The sequence below is a fragment of the Bos taurus genome, chromosome 14 (genome assembly GCF_002263795.3).
Source record: "Bos taurus isolate L1 Dominette 01449 registration number 42190680 breed Hereford chromosome 14, ARS-UCD2.0, whole genome shotgun sequence".
In the NCBI taxonomy this organism is placed as follows: domain Eukaryota; kingdom Metazoa; phylum Chordata; class Mammalia; order Artiodactyla; family Bovidae; genus Bos; species Bos taurus.
The window spans coordinates 29,306,362-29,328,506 of record NC_037341.1 but is presented as its reverse complement, the minus strand read 5'-3'; the positions used below and the strand labels follow the sequence as shown (position 1 = coordinate 29,328,506).

The following is a 22,145-nucleotide window of genomic DNA, read 5'->3' as shown; positions in this document are numbered from 1 at the left end:
AGGTATACAGTAAGTAGTATTTTAGGTGTAAGTACAGTAGTATTTCAGGTATACAGTAAGTAGTATTTTAGGTGTAAGTACAGTAGTATTACAGGTGAGGAAACTGAAGCATAGATATGTAAGTTGGTCAAAGTCACCAAATTGGTGATTGTCTGCAGAAACCCAGATCTGAGCCCCAGAGTGTAGCAAGATTAACCAGGAGTCATTGTAGCAGCGAACATGGGAACAGATGAGGGCTGGACCTATGCCCTGCTTAGCCCAGGGTGAAGTTCATTGAAAAAAAAAAAAGTATTCCAGTATTGTGGTCATTAGGAAGCCTGCTTGAGACTCAATTAGGTTTTAAATTATAGTTTTATGAAATATGCCTTGACATTACTATTCCCTGGTGCCAACCTGGGTATTTCTTCTAGCTTAAAAAAAAAAAAAAAAAGCTCAATCATAGACTTCTCAGAGTAAAATCCTATATGGATGTGGTTTTTCTTTTTAGCCAAAGAAGCATTTACAAATCACTCACTTGATCAAGGCATTAGTATAAATCTGCTAATGGAATCGAGTTCAGAAACACTGTACAAACAAAGCTTTGTTCAGATCACACAATTGCAGAGATGAACTGACAGTTAAAGATTCAAGTGGAATATGGCTTGAAGAGTTATGCTCTAAGGTGTGAAAATACATTTAGTCATGTTAGTATTAGTTTAGCCCTGATCCCATGCTAATAATGGAGAAATTGGTGACCATTGAGCATTGGTTGCTTTTACGTTGCCATTACATTTAATGCTTCGATCAAAAGTGCTTGAACTGTGAATATCTTTGCTACTGAGAAATCATGTCAAGTTTTTAAGTCAGTTGTCATCCTGATAGAGGCAGAACATTCCAAGAGTAAAGGTCTTATTTGAGCCCCCCCATCATCCTAGAGTGGTAACAAAATTTACCGAAGAGCAAAGATTAGAATCACCAATAGACTGAAAAGTTGCATTTTTTATCCAGGAATTTTTCATTTATTTTTTGTGAGGTAGAGGTTGTGTGAACACCAGATGCCAATCACACAGCACCAGTGGATTTGCAAGATTATCAGACTGGGGAAAAAATGAAGGTTAAGCACAGGGTACAATGGAGATTACTTATGGTAATGAATTGTATAATTTTTCTAGACAGCGTTGGATTAATGTTCATCCTGAAAAGAGATTACAGGAGATCTGTTTCTTGCAGTAAACAAATATTAAGCAGATCATACATGTACAACATATGAATCGAGAGTCCTGAAGCACATATGATGATTTATCATTTACACGGGGAAAGTTAACCCGTTCTCTACTGTGCAGATGAGAGTCACTGGAGTCTTGTGGGGGTGGAGGCAGTGTCCTCGGAGCCACAACGCTTCTTGCTCTGAGTGGAGCCTTGAAGAGGCTATCGAGTTGTCATAGCCCAACACCTGCAGCCTTACTTGTGACAAGCGCCACTCCCCTTCCCGTGACCATCATGGAAGCCAACTTTGCCTGCCTTACTTTCGGGTCGCCTGGACCCTGGAGGAAGCAGCAGGGGATCCAGGTGGCACCATGCATCCATACTTTGTACACTCACAGAGTCTGATCCCCGGTGTCTACTCTTCCTTTTTGGCTTGTGGTTGGTGGTGTTGGGGAGGAGATAGAACAGGGTAGGGGGAGGGGTGTACTGAGTTCTGCACTTGCTCAGGGTGAACCTCCACCCACCCTCCACCCCCACCCCCCAACCATGGGAACATTGTGCTCATTTTTAGAATCAGCCTTTGATTCCTTTGTGGAGAAGGAAATGGCAACCCACTGCAGCATTCTTGCCTGGAGAATTTCATGGACAGAGAAGCCTGGTGGGTTACAGTCCGTGGGGTTGCAAAGAGTCAGAAAGAACTGAGTGACTAACACTTGATTTATTTGTAGAGTTTTTGCCATCAGCTTCTTTTTTTTTTTTAATTAAACACATTAAGAAAAAAATTTTTTTTGGCCTCTCAACATGTGGGATCTTAGGTCTCACCACTAGGTATAGACTCCGTTCTCACTGCAGTGGAAGCATGGAGTCCTAACCCCTTGATCCACCAGGGAAGTCCTCATCAACTGGTTTTTAGAAAACGGTGCCCTGGGCACCTGGTTTTCATGTTCACACTAGAATAGCATTTTCTTACATTTCCAAAACAATACACTGAGAAGGGTACACTTCTGTGGGATTCTTTCCCAAACCTGTTACAACCTCAGTCTAATCATGCAAAAGCATCAGACAAGCCAAATTGAGAAATGTTCAACAAAACCAATGACAAATAACCTTCATAAGTACTGTGTTTCTGTCTTGCAAGTCAGAAGACCAGAGGACTAAATCTCTATAATTTCACCACCCCAAAGTAGTGACCATTAACATCTTAAAGCAGACTAGACTCTTTTAATTTATGTGTGCTTAGCCACTCAGTCATGTCTGACTCTTTTCAGCCCTTTGGACTGTAGCCCACCAGACTTCTCTGTCCTTGGGATTTTTCAGGCAAGAATACTGAAGTGGGTTGCCATTTTCCTCCTTGGAAAATGGGTCTTCCTGACCCAGGGATTGAACTCACATCTCCTATGACTCCTGCATTGCAGGTGGATTCTTTACCCGTTGAGCCATCGGGGAAGCCCATCTTTGCATTTCTATTCCCATATTTTCTTTAGGAAAATAATATTATTCTGTTGTGCTTGTGGTTACTGCTGCTGCTAAGTCACTTCAGGTGTGTCCAACTCTGTGCAACCTCATAGACGGCAGCCCACCAGGCTCCCCCGTCCCTGGGATTCTCCAGGCAAGAACACTGGAGTGGGCTGTCATTTCCTTCTCCAATGCATGAAAGTGAAAAGTGAAAGTGAAGTCGCTCAGTCGTGTCCAACTCTTAGCGACCCCATGGACTGCAGCCCACCAGGCTCCTCTGTCCATGGGATTTTCCAGGCAAGAGTACTGGAGTGGGGTGCCATTGCCTACTGCTTTATTCACTTAAAGGTGTATTGTAAACAAATTTCTCTGAGAAGTAAGTGTGCATGTCCTCTGAGATGAATGCCTCTGTCTGTGGATAAGGACTCAGAGCTGATTCCTTTACACCATGTTATTGCTGTCACCCTTCTTCACACTGTGGAGCTGGGGACGCCACCAAGGCAAGCCACCGAGAACATTGTAGTCAGGGAGTGCGTGTGTGCTAAGTCGCTTCAGTGGTGTCTGACTCTGCAACCCCATGGACTATAGCCCTCCAGGCTCCTCTGTCCATGGGATTTTTTCAGGCAAGAATACCGGAGTGGTTGCCATTTTCCCTTTCCAGGGAATCTTCCCGACCCAGGGAAGGAATCCACTTCTCTTATGTCTACCTGCATTAGCAGACGGGCTCTTTACTAGTAATGCCGCCTGGGAAGGTCAGGGAATGGCCTCCTGCAGTTTAGTTTCCCATCTATTTGAGCTGCAGGCATCCAGGAAGAGTTCATGATTTGCTTTGAAAAGTGCCTCCCTTGCTGGAATAGGGAGTGAGAAATTTCTTGAGCAGGTTTTCACATTCAGTGGACAATTAGTAGGAGATATGGTGAATTGTATTCAGTAATGTTCCTTCTGCACCTTTTAAGTTCTGTCCATCTAAAGGCAGGGATCTGTGTGACCAGTGTGTTTAAAGAATGACTCAGACCCCACATATCTGCTGTGATGCCATCTTAATTTGGGGGCTGACAGCTCAAGGGGATGGGGGCTTCCACGTAAGGCATCCCACTTATTGCCAAAGGTGAATTTGTGACTGAAGCCAGAGTCTGCCACCTTGATGTTCAAGTCAGCATCCTGGGTGGATTGTCCAGCTGCAATGCTGTCTGGTGGACATTCTCTGGCAGAAATAGCCTGAGGCCTGTTTCCCTTTCGTGCTGCCATGATCCCTTGGTTGATGGAGCATCCCTCCTCCGGCAGCACACTCCACAACAAGGGAGAGTGTTTCCTCCGTGTCCATCACTTCAGATAGTTTCACGATGTTGGGGTGATCCAAGACCTTCATTATCTTGACTTTGTGGGACAGTGTCTGGAGCCCCAAGAATTCCTACCGGCTCTTGTGAATGATCTTCACAGCCACCTCTTTCTCAGTCAGGATGTGCCAAGGCTACCTCACCTTGGTGAAGGTAACCTTGTCAATAGTCGTTGCCCATATGGGTTTTCTCCTCAGCAGAGATGTAGGCAAGAGGCCTCGAAGCAGGTTGCCTTTGCTGTCGAGATAAGGTGCCCGCGAGGTCAGCTTAAAAATGGAGAAACGCTGGGGGAAAACTGGATCCAAATCACCTCAAAAGAGAATCCTGAAAAGCTCACCTGAAAAGCTGATCTTTATAACAGAGTCAAAACACAGAGCCAGACAAAAATGAAGTTGAACAGCGATTATTAACAGACTGGTATTTTTAAGTAAGAAAAGTGAATTTTTTAAAATGGGGTAAAGAATAAAAAAGAAAAACTAGAAAAATAAAAGGGAAATGAGAAAAATCAAAAAGAATAAAGAAAAAGTGAAATAAAAAATAATAGTGAACAAAATTGCCAAAAACCCCACAATGTCAAGGAAGAAACTAACTTTGGTCAGAGTCCCTCAGGTCACTGGAAACCAGCTTCCTGAACTAAAAGATACAAAAACACTTAGTCCAGGCAGGGTCTTAAATAGATGGTTGGAGTCCCATAAAAGTGGCTCCTTATTAGGTCATAGGAAGAAATGTACCTAACATGAATGAGAATAATCGACAGCCAATATTCTCATGTTTTGGTTTTCAAAACTCTTTACTCTTAAAAAGAAATTGGGACTTCCCCAGTGGCCCAGTGATTAAGACTTTGCCTTCCAGTGCAGTGGGTACGGGTTCAAACTCTGGTCCAGGAACTATGTTTCCACCTGTCTTGGCCAGAAAACCAAAACATAAAACAGAAGCAATGTTATAACAAATTTGATAAAGACTTTATTAAATGGTCCACATCCTGCCCCCTCAAAAAAAAGAGAGAATGTGGCAAATTGTATCAATTTGCATGACCAATCCTAAAACCTCAAATTGCCTATCTTTAAAAAAAAACTCTTTAGCTTCTTTTAAAAATGGAAATTAATAATATATTTCACGCTCAAAATGCATTATATATATGCTTTATCTTATAGGGCAGTTTGAAGTTCACAGAAAAGTGAGAGGAAATTGCAGAGTTCCCGCAACCTCCTCCTGACCCACCCAACACCTTAGCATTTCGTTTTATTAACATCTTGCATCAGTGTGGTACCTTTGTTACAACTGAGTCAACATTGGTTCACTACTATTAATTAAAGTCCTGAAGTTTACATTGGGGTTCATTTTTTGTGTTGCATATTATGTGGGTTTTGACCAATGTATAATGACGTGTATCTACCATTACAGTGACATACAAAACAGTTTCACTGCCCTGAAACTCCTGTGTTCCACCTATTCATTCTGTTCTCCTTCCCTGTTAACAGCTAGCAGCTACTAATCTAGTGAATCGCCATCATTTTACCTTGTCCGGGTCATGTGGTTGTACAGTATGCAGCCGTCTCAGGTTGTCTCCTTTCACTTAGCGATATGTAGTTAAGGTTCCTCCAAGTCTTGTTAGGACAGGATACCTATTTCCTTATATGGCTAAATACCATTCCAGTATATATGGGCTTATATAGAAGTTTGCCTATCCATTCACCCATTTAAGGACATCTGTATTGCTCCCAAGGGAAAACTAACCATACTCTGTGTACCAGCTACTTTCTAATACTTCACCTCAGCCTGATGGGTAAATCTCTAAACTGAATATCTTTATTCTCATTTTCAGGTGAAAAAACTGAGCATCTAGCTACACATAGCTAGCATATGGGATTTGCAGTCTCCTAGGATGAGTCAGATGTGCAGAAATGTAATTTTAATTCTTTATACCTGAACTCAGACTTCTGAGCCCCTGTTTCTGCTCATAGCAGAAAACACTGAATATTTCCAATGAAAAGTGGCTCAGTCACTTCTCCTTTAAAACTTGGTCTCTTTTGTACCAGGAATAAATGAGATTTGGGATTCTCTCTTCCCCTTCCTTTCTGTTGATCTGGTGAATCGCGTTGTGCAGATGTTCATGAGGTTCATCTATGGCTTCCCGGAGGTGCCTCCTGGCTAGGGTTTTGGGAGTAGTCCTCCACCTTTGCATCCCTTACTGAAGTTCCCCAGCTGATTTTAACTCACTGAGTTTCTGGAGAAAGCGAGGCATGTGGTTCTGGGCTTGCTTGGCCCCACCTGGGTGCTCCCTGAGGTTGCTCCAGCACATTTTCCACACGCTCTCTCTCGGGACCTTTCATCCACAACCCTGCGATGATGCTCCCTCTCCACAACGTCCCACAGGGCATGTTGATTCTCTGCTTTTCAGAGCCGCAGGAACATTTTTAGGTATCTTGGTGCCCCCATTGGAGCCAAAAAAGAATGGTGGATAGAGGATGTTTCAAGAATACAGTTCTAAGAGACACAAAGAGGCAGATAACATTTTGCAAATAAGTAGTTTCCAAAATAAGTCAGGGAAGCATGAAACAGAGCAACTTCAAAAGTGCCTTGCTCAACAGCACAGTTTGTTCAAAAGGTCAGTATTATTGTCAGATACTACAATGCCCTTTAGTTGTGTAGCTTCTGAAATTTAACCACCTACACAAAGAAAGTATTAGTTAGGAAAAATTAAAAAATTACTAAGGTACTGTTCCAGATATTAGGTGACCTGATACAAATGTATTGTCTAGAAAAACTTCATCAACATGTAATTTTATTTTTTCCCTAGATTGTTGTGCATGTATCAGGCTTGCTCCCTACTTGCTTAGAAGGTTGTTTCAATAACTGAGATTCCTAGCCTAGAATGATCATGGGAAAAATGGAGAAGAAAATACTTTGACACATGTAGACTGCTTTGGAAAGTGCTGGCGCTAAATGTCCAGGGATACAATGTGTGGGATGTCAAATTGTTTACCTGTTTATTTCATGGAAGGTGTAGCATAAAGACGAACTGCATGTATCATTAGAAACCAAGTATTCTCTGTTGGTCCACTCTTTTAAATTTTATACACTGATTTTTCACCAAAGGGAAATGTCTTTAATGTCTTTTGTGTTCTATAGTTATTTTATGTATTTAGATTCTTTTCCACTGTTTGCTTCCAGATAAGCCTGAACTTTAAGATGTGTTGTACAAGTTGTAGGGAAGACCTTGAACTTGGGATTAATCATTGAGATTCTTTGTAAGCTTTAAGTTGTATAATTTACAGGATATGATCTTGTAGTCTCTAAAATAGTAAAGAAGGTATGTGAGTGTTTATTATTTGAGTGGGGGAAAAAGAGGGATATGGACTGTAGATTTGAGGGGAGAGGTTGGTGACCCACCATTGCTTCAGGACTTGTTCCTCTTAAGCTTTGGAACTGGAGCGTCCCCAATAAGCATTAAGCATCCTGTCCCTTCACTCAGAAGTGAGCAGCTGGTACTTCATTTTCAAAGTCACAGAGCATGAAAGAGACAGATAGCAGTGTTTGCACTGTGCTAGGTGTCAACAGGCCTTTCTGGATCATGATGATGATATCTTTCCTCCCTAAATAATTTTTACAAATATAGTGATGAAGACAGATTTCTGTTAACTGTCTTCAATGGGTCATAAGTTGAACTAGCACTATATTTTTTTTTCCTGAAAATATGCATAGCTGTGACATGGTATTTAATAGTTAGGACTTTCCTGTAGCTCAAACGGTTAAGAACCTGCCTGCAATGCAAGAGACCAGGGTTCGATCCTTGGGTTGGAAAGTTCCTCTGGAGAAGGGAATGGCAATCCACTCCGGTGTTCTTGCCTGGAGAATCCATGGACAAAGAAGCCTGGCGAGCTACAGTCCATGGGGTTGCAAAGAGTCGGACACGACTGAATGACTAACACACACATATTTAATAGCTTGAGGCTTATTTCTACCCAAATGAGCACAGCTGTAAGAAATGATGACCCTCTCATCTTCATAGCGATAAAATGGCTTCCTAATGTGTTTCCCTACCTTTGAATTTTCACTTCATTCCTCTGGATTTCCAAGCTCCATCCTTTCCCCTCTCGGAAACCCTGTGAAAATGTACGACTTTTGACCAGATGACAAAGCACAAAGGATGAAATCAGTTGCATTCAATTATGATATGACAAAAAGCCTTTCAAAATCTTTGTCACAGTGCAGCATTCAAGCAACATTAAACATAATAGAGTAAAAGCAGACCGAGGAAGAGAGTTAATATTTTGACAGGAAGTTTTGTGAACTAAATCACTTGCAAATTTCAAAAGAGTCGTTGATGAATAGCTTTGGTAGTTTCTAACTTGGGGGCCTACTTTCCAATCATATGTGCAATGTCTTCTTATTGATTAATCTTTGGACCTAAAATTAACTGTTACATTGTTTTCTTGGTACGCTTTTATATTTCTCAAAAAAGCAAGTGTCCATTGCTGAGTTGCATTCAAGAAGATAACAGGGAGTGAGGTGAAGAGTAAGATACACATTCCTTTTTTGGGAGGGGGTGATGGCTTTTTTAATTTTTTATTTATCTGTTTATTTACTTATTTATTTGGCTGCACAGGGTCTTAGTTGTGGCACGTGGGATCTCCGCTGTGTCCTGTGGGATCTTTCACTGTGGTGCATGAGCTCCAGAGCCCCATGCTCAGTAGTTGCGGCAGGCGAGCTTAGCTGCTTCGTGGCATGTGGAATCTTAGTTCCTCAATGGCGTCCCCTGCACTGCAAGGCAGATTCTTAACCACTGGACCCCCAGGGAAGCCCCCAAGACACACGTTTCTATGTTGTGTTCCCTGTCTTCCTATTCTAAGTATATGTATTTAAACAACAGCTTGTATTTTGTAAATTATTATAAAGATAAAATTTTCAAGTTTAATTCTACCATATTGGGTTGTGGGAAAATAAAAGCTTCTGATAGGGTTAATCTAGCTACATAAAATTCCATGCTGAGTATGATCATAATCTTGGTCTTTGATTAGATCTGAGCTTGTAATATCTTGTGATTAATCAAAATGGGTTGTATTGCGTGTAGTATAAGTCACTTCACAGATGGGATGGGGAATCATCAGAGTGCTCTTGAATATTTGTTTTAATCCCTTGTAGGATAAAATGGCTTTGGATCTTTTTTTTTTAACTTTAAATCAGATTGAGTTCACCAAATAAATGATTGAGAAGAAATTTTGAAGTCCAGTTTTGCTAGGATTATGGGTCAGAAAAGAAGAAACTTGGTTTTTAATTCATAATATTTCAATGATTCATTGAACATACTTCATATATTTAAAAAATCTTGTAAAACTTAATAAATATTCCTATAAAGAATATGACAAAAAACCTTTCATAGGATAATATTGAGGTTTTTATTGTTTTCAACAACACAAAAGATTTTTCAAGATTAATAATTGCCCCTCTTCTAATTATTTAATTCCAGTCTAATTGACATCTGATAACAAAGAGCTTTGCTTTGGCAACTAAACTGCCTGACATTTAACCCCCAGAAGCACAGCAGGAGCACTCACACACAAAATGTTTACTGAATGTGTCTGTCATTTCAGCCAATTGAGTCTCACAAGACACAATTTCTCACAAGTGTTGCTCACCAAAAACTGTAAGTTGAACTGTGTGCTCCAGAGCCACACACATGAAGGGGCTCAATAAATACATGTCTAAGATTATATAAGAGTCACTGAATAAAGGGCTTCCCAAGTGGCACTAGTGGTAAAGAACCCGCCTGCCAGTGCAGGAGACATAAGAGACAGGTTCTATCCATGGATTGGGAAGATCCCCAGGAGGAAGAAACGGCAAGCCACTCCAGTGGTCTTACCTGGAGAATCCCATGGACAGAGGAGCCTGGAAGGCTACAGTCCATAGGGTCGCAAAGCATGGGACATGACTGAAGTGACTTAGCATTCACCGAATAAAAGAATTGGAAAAAAAAAAAAAAAACTGTGAAGTTCTTCCAGTCTACTTCTAGACTGGACAAATGACCCACGGGTGTTAAAATAAGAATGATTTAATTTTTTCTTTTATTTTCTTTTTTTTCCTATAGGAGACCTGGTGAGCCTCCATTGATAAAAGGCTGGCTTCCTTACTTTGGACAGGCCCTGAAATTACAAAAAGATCCTCTGGGTTTCATGACTTCTCTTCAAAAGCAGTATGGTGACATTTTCACTCTTCTCCTTGGAGGTAAATGACATTTCTTTTAAGTTCCTTACTTAAAACTTCTCACCTATTCTTTAATGTCGTTATATTTTTCTCTAGGCAAAATTAGATTATTTGTATATTACTTTACTTGTAGAGCAATGCAAAAGAAAACTGTTTTTGAGTGTAGTAATCCTAACATTAAAAAACAAATTATAGAATTCTCTTGAGAGTGCCTGGGGAATACCACTCTCCTGTTGTCATATGTTATTGGGTTTGGTTTAGCTTGCCTTTAAGCATTGTTTTTTTAAAAGCCAGAATGCATTGACGGACTTGGCTTTGTGAAGCAGTGTTAGGTTTAGAGAAAATTGATCAGACAATACAGACAATTCCCATATATGCCCTCTTCTCCCTGGTCATAACTCCCCCTGTTATGAACACCTTATGCTAGTGTGGCACACTTGTGGTAACTAATGCACCAATGTGGATACATCATCAAGTCTGTGGTATGCTCTGCAGTCCATTCCTTGTGTTGTCCAGTTCCTTGGGTTTGTCCTGTTCCTTTGTGGGTCCTGTTCCAAAATGCATCATGTCATGTATCCGTCATTATGGTGTCACAAGAGTAGTTTTACTGGCCTAAAAATCCCCTGCATTTCCCCTATCCACTTCTCGTCCCTTTCCCCTGAGCCCCAAGCACCCACAGATCAGGATGCACCTTTTAAAATTATTTATTTATTTGGCTGTGCTGGGCTTTTCTCTAGTTGTGGTGAGTGGGGAGTATTCTCTAGTTGCAGTGCATGGGCGTCTCATTGCGGTGGCTTCTCTTGTTGAGGATCACAGGCTCTAGGGCATGTGGGCTTCAGTAGTGGTGGCTCCTGGGCTCGAGAGCACAGGCTCAGTGGTTGTGGTGCACAGACTTAGTTGTCCTGCAGCATGTGGGGTCTTCCTAGATCAGGAATCAAACCTGCGACTCCTGCATTGACAGGCAGATTCTTTACCACTGAGCCACCAGGGAAGCCCACATTTTGGAGGCAGGGGGGCAGCATGCCATGTGGCATGCAGAACTTCCCTGGCCAGAGATTGATCCCATGCCTCTTGAATTGGAAGCAGGGAGTTTTAACCACTGGACCACCAGGGAAGCCCAGAAAATATTTTTAACTTAAAAATATTTTTTATGATTCTAACTTCAAGATGTTTACAAAACAAGAAAAAATGTACACAGAAGGATCACTACATAGTCCAACATCATGGTGCTATAGGAGAAGCTGGAATGTTCTCAGATCATCTTCCTTTAAGGCCCACGCTCTCCAGCTGTGTTAACTATCTCTGGCTGCATAACAAACCTCCCCCAAATGTAATGCCTTGAAACAACAACTGGTCTTGCCCAGGCCCACTTGTGTGGCTTGAGCCATTTGACTGATTGGGGCTAAATGTCCCAAGATGACCTCATCACATGCCAATTAGGACCTCCTTGTCCTCATGAGGTTTCATCCTCAAGATGATGTCCTTATGTGGCAGCTGATATTTCAAGAGGATTAGAGGAAAGCAGCAAGGCTTCTTGAGGCCTGGGCTCAGATGTCATAGAACCTTGCTTCCACCACATTCTGTTAGTGTGAGCACGTCTCAGAGCAACCCAGATTCAAGGCTAAGAAAAGAGACCTCCACTTCTTCCTGGGTAGAGTGGCAGAGTTGCAAAGGAGCACATGTAGAAAGAGTGAAGAAATTTATGGTAGCGTGTTTGCTCACAGTCTTCCACCATCAGCTTATCTCCTGGGCTAGCCATTCCTTTGCTTGCTTTTGTCTGTCCCGTGTATGTCTGGGAGGCTGATCTCTACACATTAGATGGTCTACACTCCTCTGCCCTCATACTTCTGGTTGAGTGTGCAGATAGGAGGCTGTGTTCCAGCTCCCTGTCACTGGGATCTGATAACTTTCAGTTTCTTTCCCAAGAAAATTGAAGATGACAGGTATGATCTCACTTAGATCCCCACATACCTGTCAAATGCACTGGTGTTTTACAGTGATCCTTACCACCTCCCCATGTTATGTCTGATGCCTCTTCTCAAATCACTCTTAGTATCTCTTCTGTCAAAGCATTTAATAAATTGTGACTGTATTGTTAATTCACATTATCTATTTCCCTTCATTATTATCTAACTCCTCTCTTGCCCACATTTAGTTCACAGCTCAGCACTGATTGATTCACAATAAATATTTGATGAGGAAATTCTTAATACCTTAGAGCTGATGAAATACTATAACACAAATAAAGGCCATAGTTGGGGCTTCTAGCCTAAGTGAACTATTCGTTTCATATTACATTTTGTATTTCTTCACTTAGAAAAAGTAATTCTTGGGGAGGGATAAATTAGGAGTTTGGGATTAACATATACATACCTCTCTATATAGGGCTCCCCTGGTGGCTCAGACAGTAAAGAATCAGCCTGCAATGCAGGAGACCCATGTTCAATCCCTGGGTCTGGAAGATCCCCTGGAGAAGGGAATACAATTCACTCCAGTATTCTTGCCTGGAAAATTCCATGGACAGAGGAGTCTGCCAGGCTACAGTCCATGAGATTGCAAAGAGCTGGACACGACTTGGCTTCATAATACAAAACTATATTCTTCACTTAAAAAAATAATTCTTGGGGAAGGATAAATTAGGAGTTTGGGATTTACATATACACACTACTATATATAAAATAGATAATCCACAGGGACCTTTTGTATAGCACAGGGAACTCAGTCTGAAAAAGAATGGATATATGTATAACTGAATCTCTTAAATGCACACCTGAAGCTAACACAACATTGTAAATTAACTATACTCCAATATAAAACAAAAATTAAATTTTAAAAAGTCACTTTTAACTTTAAAAAGTAAACCTTATAGTCTAATGAGTAGATACAACAAATTATTGACATTTTCAGTTTTCCTTTCTAATACATTCTACAAAAATAACCTCAGATGATTAAGCAGAAACTTTAAGGCAGATTGGAATAATTTTATTCACTTTTCAGAAAATAACAAATTTCTGCTGACACTTGATATCTTCATCTTAAATACCGAGACACTTGCTGAATTTCTAATATCTATTGACCATGGTTATGTTTTTAAACTCCACCACAGACAACCAGAGTTGAATACATACTACTACTTCCTTTGGCTTCTTCCTAGAGTTTGAATAAATTCCTGTCAAGAAATCCTTTTCATGTACGTGCCTCTAATGATCAGTTGGCAAAGTAGCTCGTTTGGAAAATGTGAAACGGGAAACAGTGTCTCCCACCTTTGTCCCATGATGTGATTTCACTGAGTATATGTTCTCTCGTGATGAGCGAATGATTGTCATCCCCAAAAGTCTCAAGGGACACGAATGTCATCTTAATAAAGAAATTAAAAGGTACATCTTTTCATGGGAAACCACGCAAATTCGTGACCTGTCGCAGAAAATAGTTCTCTAATTGGTTTTGTGTGGTGGTGCAGCGGAATCGTTTTCCCTAGATGTCACCGCAGCGAAGCACCACTGTACATCATTGTCAACAGCTAGCGAAATCTCCCTAATAAGAGCGGGAGGATAATGTGGTCATCCTTACCAAATAAAAAGTTGGCTCATAGTCCACTCTTCCAATGAATATTTTTAGCTGGAGATTTTAAATGGAGAGCCAGGTATATGTGGAGATTAAAAGGTGATAGCTATGGAAAATTTCTATAAAATTCTAGTTTATCTCCTATTTATTGACTATACATTTCTATTCTGAATAGTCAAATGGTTGTTCTGAATTCCCTTGGAGGTCTTCCTGTACAGCACCAAATATCTAAGATGAAAACATCAAAATTCAAGTTATAATGATCCAGATGTCAAACTTCAAGACATCAGAGTGAATGACTTATTTTTTTTTTTTAACATTTAGTGACATACTTATCATTACATTGCTTCACCTTCCTAAAAGAAGTAATTTTGCAGGAAGTGAAATGGCTCTTAGGTTAGTAATAGATCATGTGCAGGTTATTCAGGAATGATGGAATTAATATGTTTGTGTTGAGCCAGTTCCTAAAAAAAGGAGGACAATGAAATGTTTGGTAAAGAATATATTAAAAAATGTGACCCCATTTCAAATTTACTGCTCAAAAGGATGATTTTATATATATATATATATATATATACACATACACACATATACATTATTTTGCAGAAGTGAGCCTCATTTTGACATTTATTCTTTGAAATTCTTTAAATCAATATTTCACATCAACTGCTGATAGCTTTCCTTTCTCTTTTGAAAACATGGCAAAAGATACTGTTTCTATCTTGTGATCTTTGTGAAGTAGACGAGTTGCCTGTTGACACTCGGCATTCACTTACATAAAAGCACACTGGAACAAAAGTTAATTTTGCTCCAAGAATGCATGGCCTTCAGAATAACTTTTCAAATTTCCTTTGTTAAGAAATTTAAATTCATTTTATGAATGTATATGTGTTTTCCTAACTGTCTGATTAAAGATTACAAAGAAACTCTGGTTTTGCATCTAACATTAGCAGATGGTGGACAGATGGTTTAAATTAATATTAATTTTGGAAAACTTAGCTTAAATTGTTTATACTGAAGATTAAAAGTTGGAAAGCCAGCTAGCATCTCCAGTGTTATTAGTACTTCCAAACCCACTTGAAAAGTAAAATCCAGAAAATCAAAATGTCTTACTCAGCAGTCCACATCTTATTTGGATAAGAGAGTCAGTAAAGCATAATGCCTTGATATTGAAGAAAATCAAAATAAGAACTGAGAAAAAAAATACAGATCCTGGAGTGTAAAGAGCCTTGGAAAGAGTGAGAATTTTATCTACAAATAAATTGCATTAAACTGATCAGTAATTTTTTAAAAAACAACCTATGTGACACTGCCTATTAAAAAATAAGCAGTTATTAAAAATCAATGAATACTTGGTTGCTAATCATACACAGTTTTCCACATTTAGCTTTTACTGTTTTTATTTGATACTAACCTCATAATTCTTCCCATTTCCTCACCTTGAAGGTGAGAGAAAGAAAGGGAGAGAGAGGGAATACATGTGTATTCATGATGAATTATAGATAAAAATCTCTAAAGTACATGAAGCTTGTACTTCAATAAGTCAGTGACTAGTGGCTTCTACTGCCATGACTGAATACAGTTTTGTCTTTCCGCTTAGATTTTGATGAATACAGACAATTGGTAACAAAAAATTCCAACTATTCTCTAAAATTATGTTTTACAAACTAAGCCTTTTATGCATTCTCTGAATTTTAGTGACAAATTTAAAATAACTCTGTAAAGATATGTAGCAAAATCCTTTCATTTAGTGAAAAGAGAAAAGTATGAATCACCACCTGTGAAAATACACAGCCTTGCCTAAAATTATATCTTTTGCAACATAAGAGAATTGACTCTTTTTTTCAATTATTTGTCAGGCAGATGCTGGTGATTTTATTTAATTAAGCTGCTATGGTAAAGCAGGTGTCATAAAATATGCCCAAATCCAGTTGAGTCAGTTTTGCTCTCCTGGGGGGTTGGGAATCCAGTTTATGTTGTAGATATAACTTTGGGATCTGATCAGAATGAGTAGTCACTCAAGTTTTACCCTCATTCCTGAATTGGCCCACCTTATTAACTAAATCAAGGGGAAATAGAGTGAATACAATTTAAGTCATTTATTTTTAGGGAAAAAGTTGTAGCACATGTATATTTATGTACACTAAAACCTTAAATTATGCCTTAAGACTGAAAAGCAAAAAAAAATTATCCTATTTCTAGGATTAGGTTAAAATTATTCAAAACTTTGTCATAAAACTTGTCCCAAATTGAATTTAATTTCTGTGATGCTGTTTGAGTTACCAGAAATAATAAGTGAGTTGTTTATCTAAGAAAGGTTCTCACACATACACATAAAAACACAGAAATGATGACGTGAAGAGCTGAGCATAGATGTTCTGACAAACTTTCATGTCTAATCATTTATCATTTTCTAGAAGACAGTAACATAAGCATTACAGTTTGTGGGATCAACTAAATTTCATGTGTGTTCTTGGAAAGGAAGGCTTATTAAAGTTAATATTGAGTATTGAATGCATATGACTTCTCATTAGCAGGAGTCTTGAAGCAACCTTTGAGTGAGAAGGAAACAGAACAGTACCAGGAAAAGCACCGTGTGTGGACTGTTTTCTTGTCTAGGCTCTGCCACTAAAAAATGGCAACACAATCCTGGCCTTTAGCTTCTCCTGCCTTTCTTTCACTGGTAAATGCCCGGGGTGGTGGGGGTGGGGAGGGTGCAACCAGGAATCTGCACGGTCCCTGCCAGTTTTGAGAGCTAGACTGCAGTGTGAGTCTGTGCCTTAGTGGTGCTGGTGATGTTGCAGTTTAGTCACTTAGTCATGTCCAGCGCTTTGCGACCCCATGGACTGCAGCACGCCAGGCTTCCCTGTCCTTCTATCTCCTGGAGTTTGCTCAGACTTAGAGCCATTGAGTTGATGATGCCATCCAACCATGTTATCCTCTGTCACCCTCTTTTCCTCCTGCCCTCAGTCTTTCCCAGCATCAGGGTCTTTTCGAATGAGTCAGCTCTTTTGCATCAAAGGGCCAAGTTCCTTAGTGTGCCTTCTTATAAGAACCACCTGAAAGACTTGTAGGTCCCATCTCGGAGCCATCTGAGTCAGACTCAAGCAGGAATCTGTATTTTTAACCAGCACCTTAACTTTGGACCAATGTATGGAAAATGCCAAATGTCACCTCCTCAAAGAATGCCTGTTGATCACTCCAGGCAGACAGAAGCGGGTTCCACTTCCTGCTGCTCTTACATTGTGTTCCCACCTCTGCTCTCTTACTGTCCATAATGATGCAGTGGTTCCTTTACATCTTTATCTTAAGAGGAAAGAGATTCAACCAAGTACCTGGATGTCAATAAATGTCAAGTATATTCATGAAAGCTTGAATGGATGGGTTCTAGTTTTGGAATCTTCTTTTGACCACAAATCAGTATGATACTTCAGCCTTGTTAGTGAATCTCCCTGACCTCTACTATACTCTCATCTATAAAAATGAAAATATTGGTATTTGTGACTTGTTAGTGTTGAATTAGATGTTCATTTGTGAGTACTTGCTTCACTCCAAATCTTCATTTGAGTTAAAATAATTGTATTCAATCAAAGCTAAGATAATATACTTTACCAATTTGAATTGTTTGTTTTCTGATTCTATTATTGAGGAAAAATATGAGAAATGTTTAAGTAATGACTGTTGAGACTATTTAAAAGATAACTTAAATATCTTGGTAGTTCATTAAAATAAAAATCTGAGGAATAAGCTATATTTTTGAAAGTTATTAAGAATTTCAGAATATTTAACTTCAAACTTCTAGGGTTTTCCCACCATCTTCCATTTTTAAAGGAAACATGTAGTGGAATTTTGAATCAAATAGATTTTTATTGTACTTTGCATCTTTTGAGATATGAGTTGATTAAGGTCTTTCTTTCAGTAGGATATTCTCAAATTTCAAATATCTTTTTTCTTTTGTTGTATGGCCACATGAATTCATATTCTCATTTATTTCTTTTAGGAAAGTACATAACATTTATCCTGGATCCTTTCCACTACACATCAGTGGCAAAAAATCAAAAATTAAGCTTTCAAATATTTACTAATAAATTCTTAAAGAGAGTATTTTCTATCAAAAAGATGTTAACAGATTCTGACCTCATCGACGAGATTCATAGTACCTATCAATTTTTACAAGGGAAGCATTTGGACATACTGATGGAAAGCACAATGCAGAATCTGAAACAAGTTTTTGAACCCCAACTTTTAAAAACCACAAGCTGGAGCACGGAATATTTGTTGCCATTCTGCAACTCAGTAATATTCGAAATGACATTTACAACCATATATGGAAATATTCTTGCTGATGATAAGAAAACATTTATTACTGAGTTAAAAGATGATTTTTTAAAATTTGATGAAAAATTCACACGTTTAGCATCAGGCATACCCATTGAGCTTCTAGGAAACATCAAGTCTGTTCGAACTAAACTCATAAAAGACTTGACAATAGAAAGCTTAGCTAAGTTACAAGGAATGTCTGAAGTTGTTCAAAGAAGGAATGATATCCTGGAGAAGTACTATACGCCCAAGGACACTGAAATAGGAGGTAAGAAACTTCTGAATGATAACTTGTCTAAAATAAAATAATTTACAATAGACCTTTGAAATAAAAAGACAAAATGGCGACCTTGAGAATTTTTATGCTCTTTCTAATTGGCTAATGATAAAATGTTTTACTCTGAAACAACCCTTTGTGATAATTGATTTTTTTTTTTTTTTTTGCTAAGATGGTAATGCAAGATACTTAATGGTGATAATGAGAAAGAGTATAACTAAGCTGCATTTACTCCCCTTATCTCTTCTCCCTCCTCCCCTCCCCCACCACACACACATTACATTTTAAACTATTCTCATTAAGCAGAAAATTAGACTTCAGAAGCCTATTGGTCCTCATTAGCATGCACTGATCCTTGGCTGGGTCTGTGTCCTAACATCTTTTAATTAGCACACTGCAAATCTAATCAGTGTAATAAACGCTATTAATCTTCCTTTTCACTTATTTTCTCCCAGCACATCATTTAGGCTTGCTCTGGGCCTCTGTGACAAACACTGTTCCAACCATGTTCTGGGCAATGTATTACCTTCTACGGAACCCGAAAGCTATGGCCGTGCTGCGTGACGAAATTGACCATTTACTGCAGTCAACAGGTCAAAAGAAAGGGCCCGGATTTTCCATCTACCTCACCAGAGAACAATTGGACAGCCTGGTCTACCTTGGTAATTTATTTTTATCTGTTATGAAGAAAAGAAGGTACCTCTCTGCAAACTCAGTTTATCACTCAAAGCTGTTTACCAAGAGGTGGAGGACACAGCTGCCTAATTGACATAATAACACCCATTTACATCAATTATAAATTATGTAGTTTATAGCTGTAGATGCTCTCATTGCATGTAAACATTAAGGCCTAGGTAATTAACTATGTAAGGTATGCAAAAGGCTAAACCAAAGCTTTGCAATTATTTGGAAAAAAAAAAAGTTTATGCCTATTAAGTCATTTGATTCTGAGCATCTGTTGGTGTGCTAATGCTTTCCAAACACTGCAGTAGTATCTTAACAAGAAAGGTATTTGGGATTGAAAAAGAAAGTATTTCAAACAGACAGCTTATGTGTAAAACATACTTATTCTCCCCCAAAATGGTGTCTTTTTTAGGCAGAGATTAGGATGTCATATACAGCTTACGGTGTATGATTCTCCAAAACTTGTAAGAGTGATTTTCCCTGGAAATTTGCGATTTAAACATACTTGGGGAAGAAAAAAAAATGAAGGAAGAAAAGGAGGCAGTGAAGGAGGGAAAAGAGCAGGCTACAACTACAGATTACTTCATGTGAAATATCCATGTTTTAGAAAAGAGTCACTGTTTTATAAAAGATTCACGAGATATGTGTGGTCACCCTTTCAGATATGTTTGAAGTCAGAAGTGACTAAGTTGCTTTTAAACATCTATGTAGGTCTGTGTGCCAGTAACAATGAGCATTTGATGACAGTGGGTTCTCCTTTCCTGGTTTTGATAAGATGACTGTCATCATGTGAGTAAATTTTAATTCCCAAAGTTAAATTCCTCATCAGCGAATTATTCTGTTTTGTTTTGTTTGGTTTTTTTCTGTATTGACCTTTCATCCTGTAGCTTTCTTTACACTCTATTCCAGGTCCCTTTGGACAAAGATGTTTGTTGTTTCACTCCTTTGACAATGTAACAAGTATTTTAGCCCACAATAATCTACATTTTTTTCATATTTTTAAAATATGTTCCAGGTTCTTTGATGGGAACTTCTGAGAATAGAGGCCCTACAGGTCTTGATCAGTGTTGACCACCAGTTGACATTAAAAAGACTGGTCCAAGTGTTTGAGAGATTGTTCCCCCTGGTTAGGATAAGACCCATCAGAGGCACTAGCAGGAAGCTTGCCTTGTAGTGACAGTTGGCTAGCTTATTCAGTCATGCTGTTTTTAGCATACATTATCAAAGTAATTTTATATTTGCTTGGAGAAGGAAAATAACCCCAGCATTATTAAAATATGAACATTATTATATTTTTCTTTTTCAGAATTACTGGGGACCAAATGCACAAGTGAGGCTTCCCTCGTAGCTTAGATGGTTAAGAATTTGCCTGCAATGCAGGAGACCTGGGTTTGATCCCTGGGTGGGGAACGCCACCTGGAGAAGGGAATGGCTACCCACTCCGGTATTCTTGCCTGGAGAATCCCATGGACAGAGGAGCCTGGCAGCTATAGTCCATGGGGTCACAAAGAATCAGACCTGACTGAGCGGCTAACACCCTTTCTTCAAATGCACAAAATTTGCATCAAGTTCTGGGTAGTTGTTTTCACATGGATCTACAGTATTTTCTGGGTAGAAGATTTATGGTTTGTATGAAGATCAAGGTTGCATTTCCCATAAATTCAAGTAATTTATATTGCATTTTATGAAGCAGATGATATATACCGGGAAATAAAGCAAATAAACTTTAAGGAATATGTGTTTGTATCCAGTACAATTTAGTTAAATTAATCAGCTCTCTTTTTACTCTCAACTTCTCACTATTCAAAGAAAAGATTATTTTAAAATTGTGCTATTAGAGCTGACAGTGCTTTCCAGGTGACTCAGTAGTAAAGAATCTGCCTTCCAATGCAGGAATTGTGGGTTTGATACCTGGGTCGGGAAGATCCCCTGGAGGAGAAAATGGCAACCCCCTCCATTATTCTTGCCTGGAAAACAGCATGGACAGAGGAGCATGGTAGTCTATAGTTTATAGGGTCCCAAAGAGTTGGAAATGACTTAGCAACTGAACAACAACATTAGAGCAGGCAAGTGTAAATTTATTCGAGCAGAAGAAACGGCAAGTTCCAGAGCCATAACTGGGGCCATTAAAGTCTATCACTAGAGTAGAGACCTCATCATTCACTTATCATCAATGAATGGACCACCACCAACCCCAAATGCCTGGAGATCCACCTGAGTACAGACAGCACCTTCAGCAATCTAGAAGGTAGACTTTGTTCATCACAGCCTCAGGTACCAGCAGAGGCCAGTGTTGCTCATTACCAGAATTGAATCTTCTAGAAAATCCGGTCCATTTTTTTTTCTTTTTCCAGATGACTGTTTAATGCAGATTGAAGCAATTTCTTTAATATGAACAGTCCCAGAACAGATGACCTCTGCATCTAGTCATAACTGTATCATGGGTATCTCTATCAGAAGGGTGTGAACTCTAAGCTGAAAGGCAAGACTTACAGAATTAAATATTTACAGTGCACTTCATGGACTGAGTGTACATGCATCTTACCTCCTTAAGAAAAGAGTTTTATGTATTCTAAGTATAATTTCTTTAAAGATAGATATCTTGAATTTTTATTATTGTAAGAAAAAGGATCACAAGGATAAAAGGAATGCTAATTTATTTTTAAACCAGGAAGGAAAATTTTTATATTAGTAGAACATGCAAAGGGAAGGGAGTTTTTTAAAAATATTTGAATTTATTTAGTTACTTGCTGCACAGGGTCTTGGTTGTGTCCTTCGAGCTCGTTCCTTGTGGCACTCATGTGCAGTGGTTGTGGTGCATGGCTTATTTGCCTGTGAGATCTGAGTTCCCCAACCAGGGATCAGACCCATGTGCTCTACATTGAAAGACAGATTCTTGACCACTGGACTACCAGGGAAGTCCCAAAAGGAGTTGTTGTTTTTTTGAAATTTGTCCAAACAAAGAGGGGAGAGGAGTTCTTTGTATCTTGATTCATCAAAGCCAGCTGTGATGTGCACATAGAAGAGACCAGAAAATGTGAGCTAGAAGGTGATAGAGTTAACTATATTCTTAATTTCAGGATGAGACAGTATGAATGACAATATTAATAATTATTATT

At 39.1% G+C, this 22,145-nt stretch overlaps 1 protein-coding gene across 1 annotated transcript in view; it reads left to right on the top strand.

Moving 5' to 3' along the window:
- CYP7B1 (cytochrome P450 family 7 subfamily B member 1) overlaps positions 1–22,145 on the top strand; it is a 175,125-nt gene that overhangs the window by 131,615 nt on the left and 21,365 nt on the right. The window contains exons 2-4 of the mRNA XM_002692695.4: positions 10,066–10,202; positions 17,746–18,333; positions 18,798–19,004. Of these exons, the coding sequence (XP_002692741.1) occupies positions 10,066–10,202; positions 17,746–18,333; positions 18,798–19,004 (932 nt within the window). The remainder of the gene's footprint in view (positions 1–10,065; positions 10,203–17,745; positions 18,334–18,797; positions 19,005–22,145) is intronic.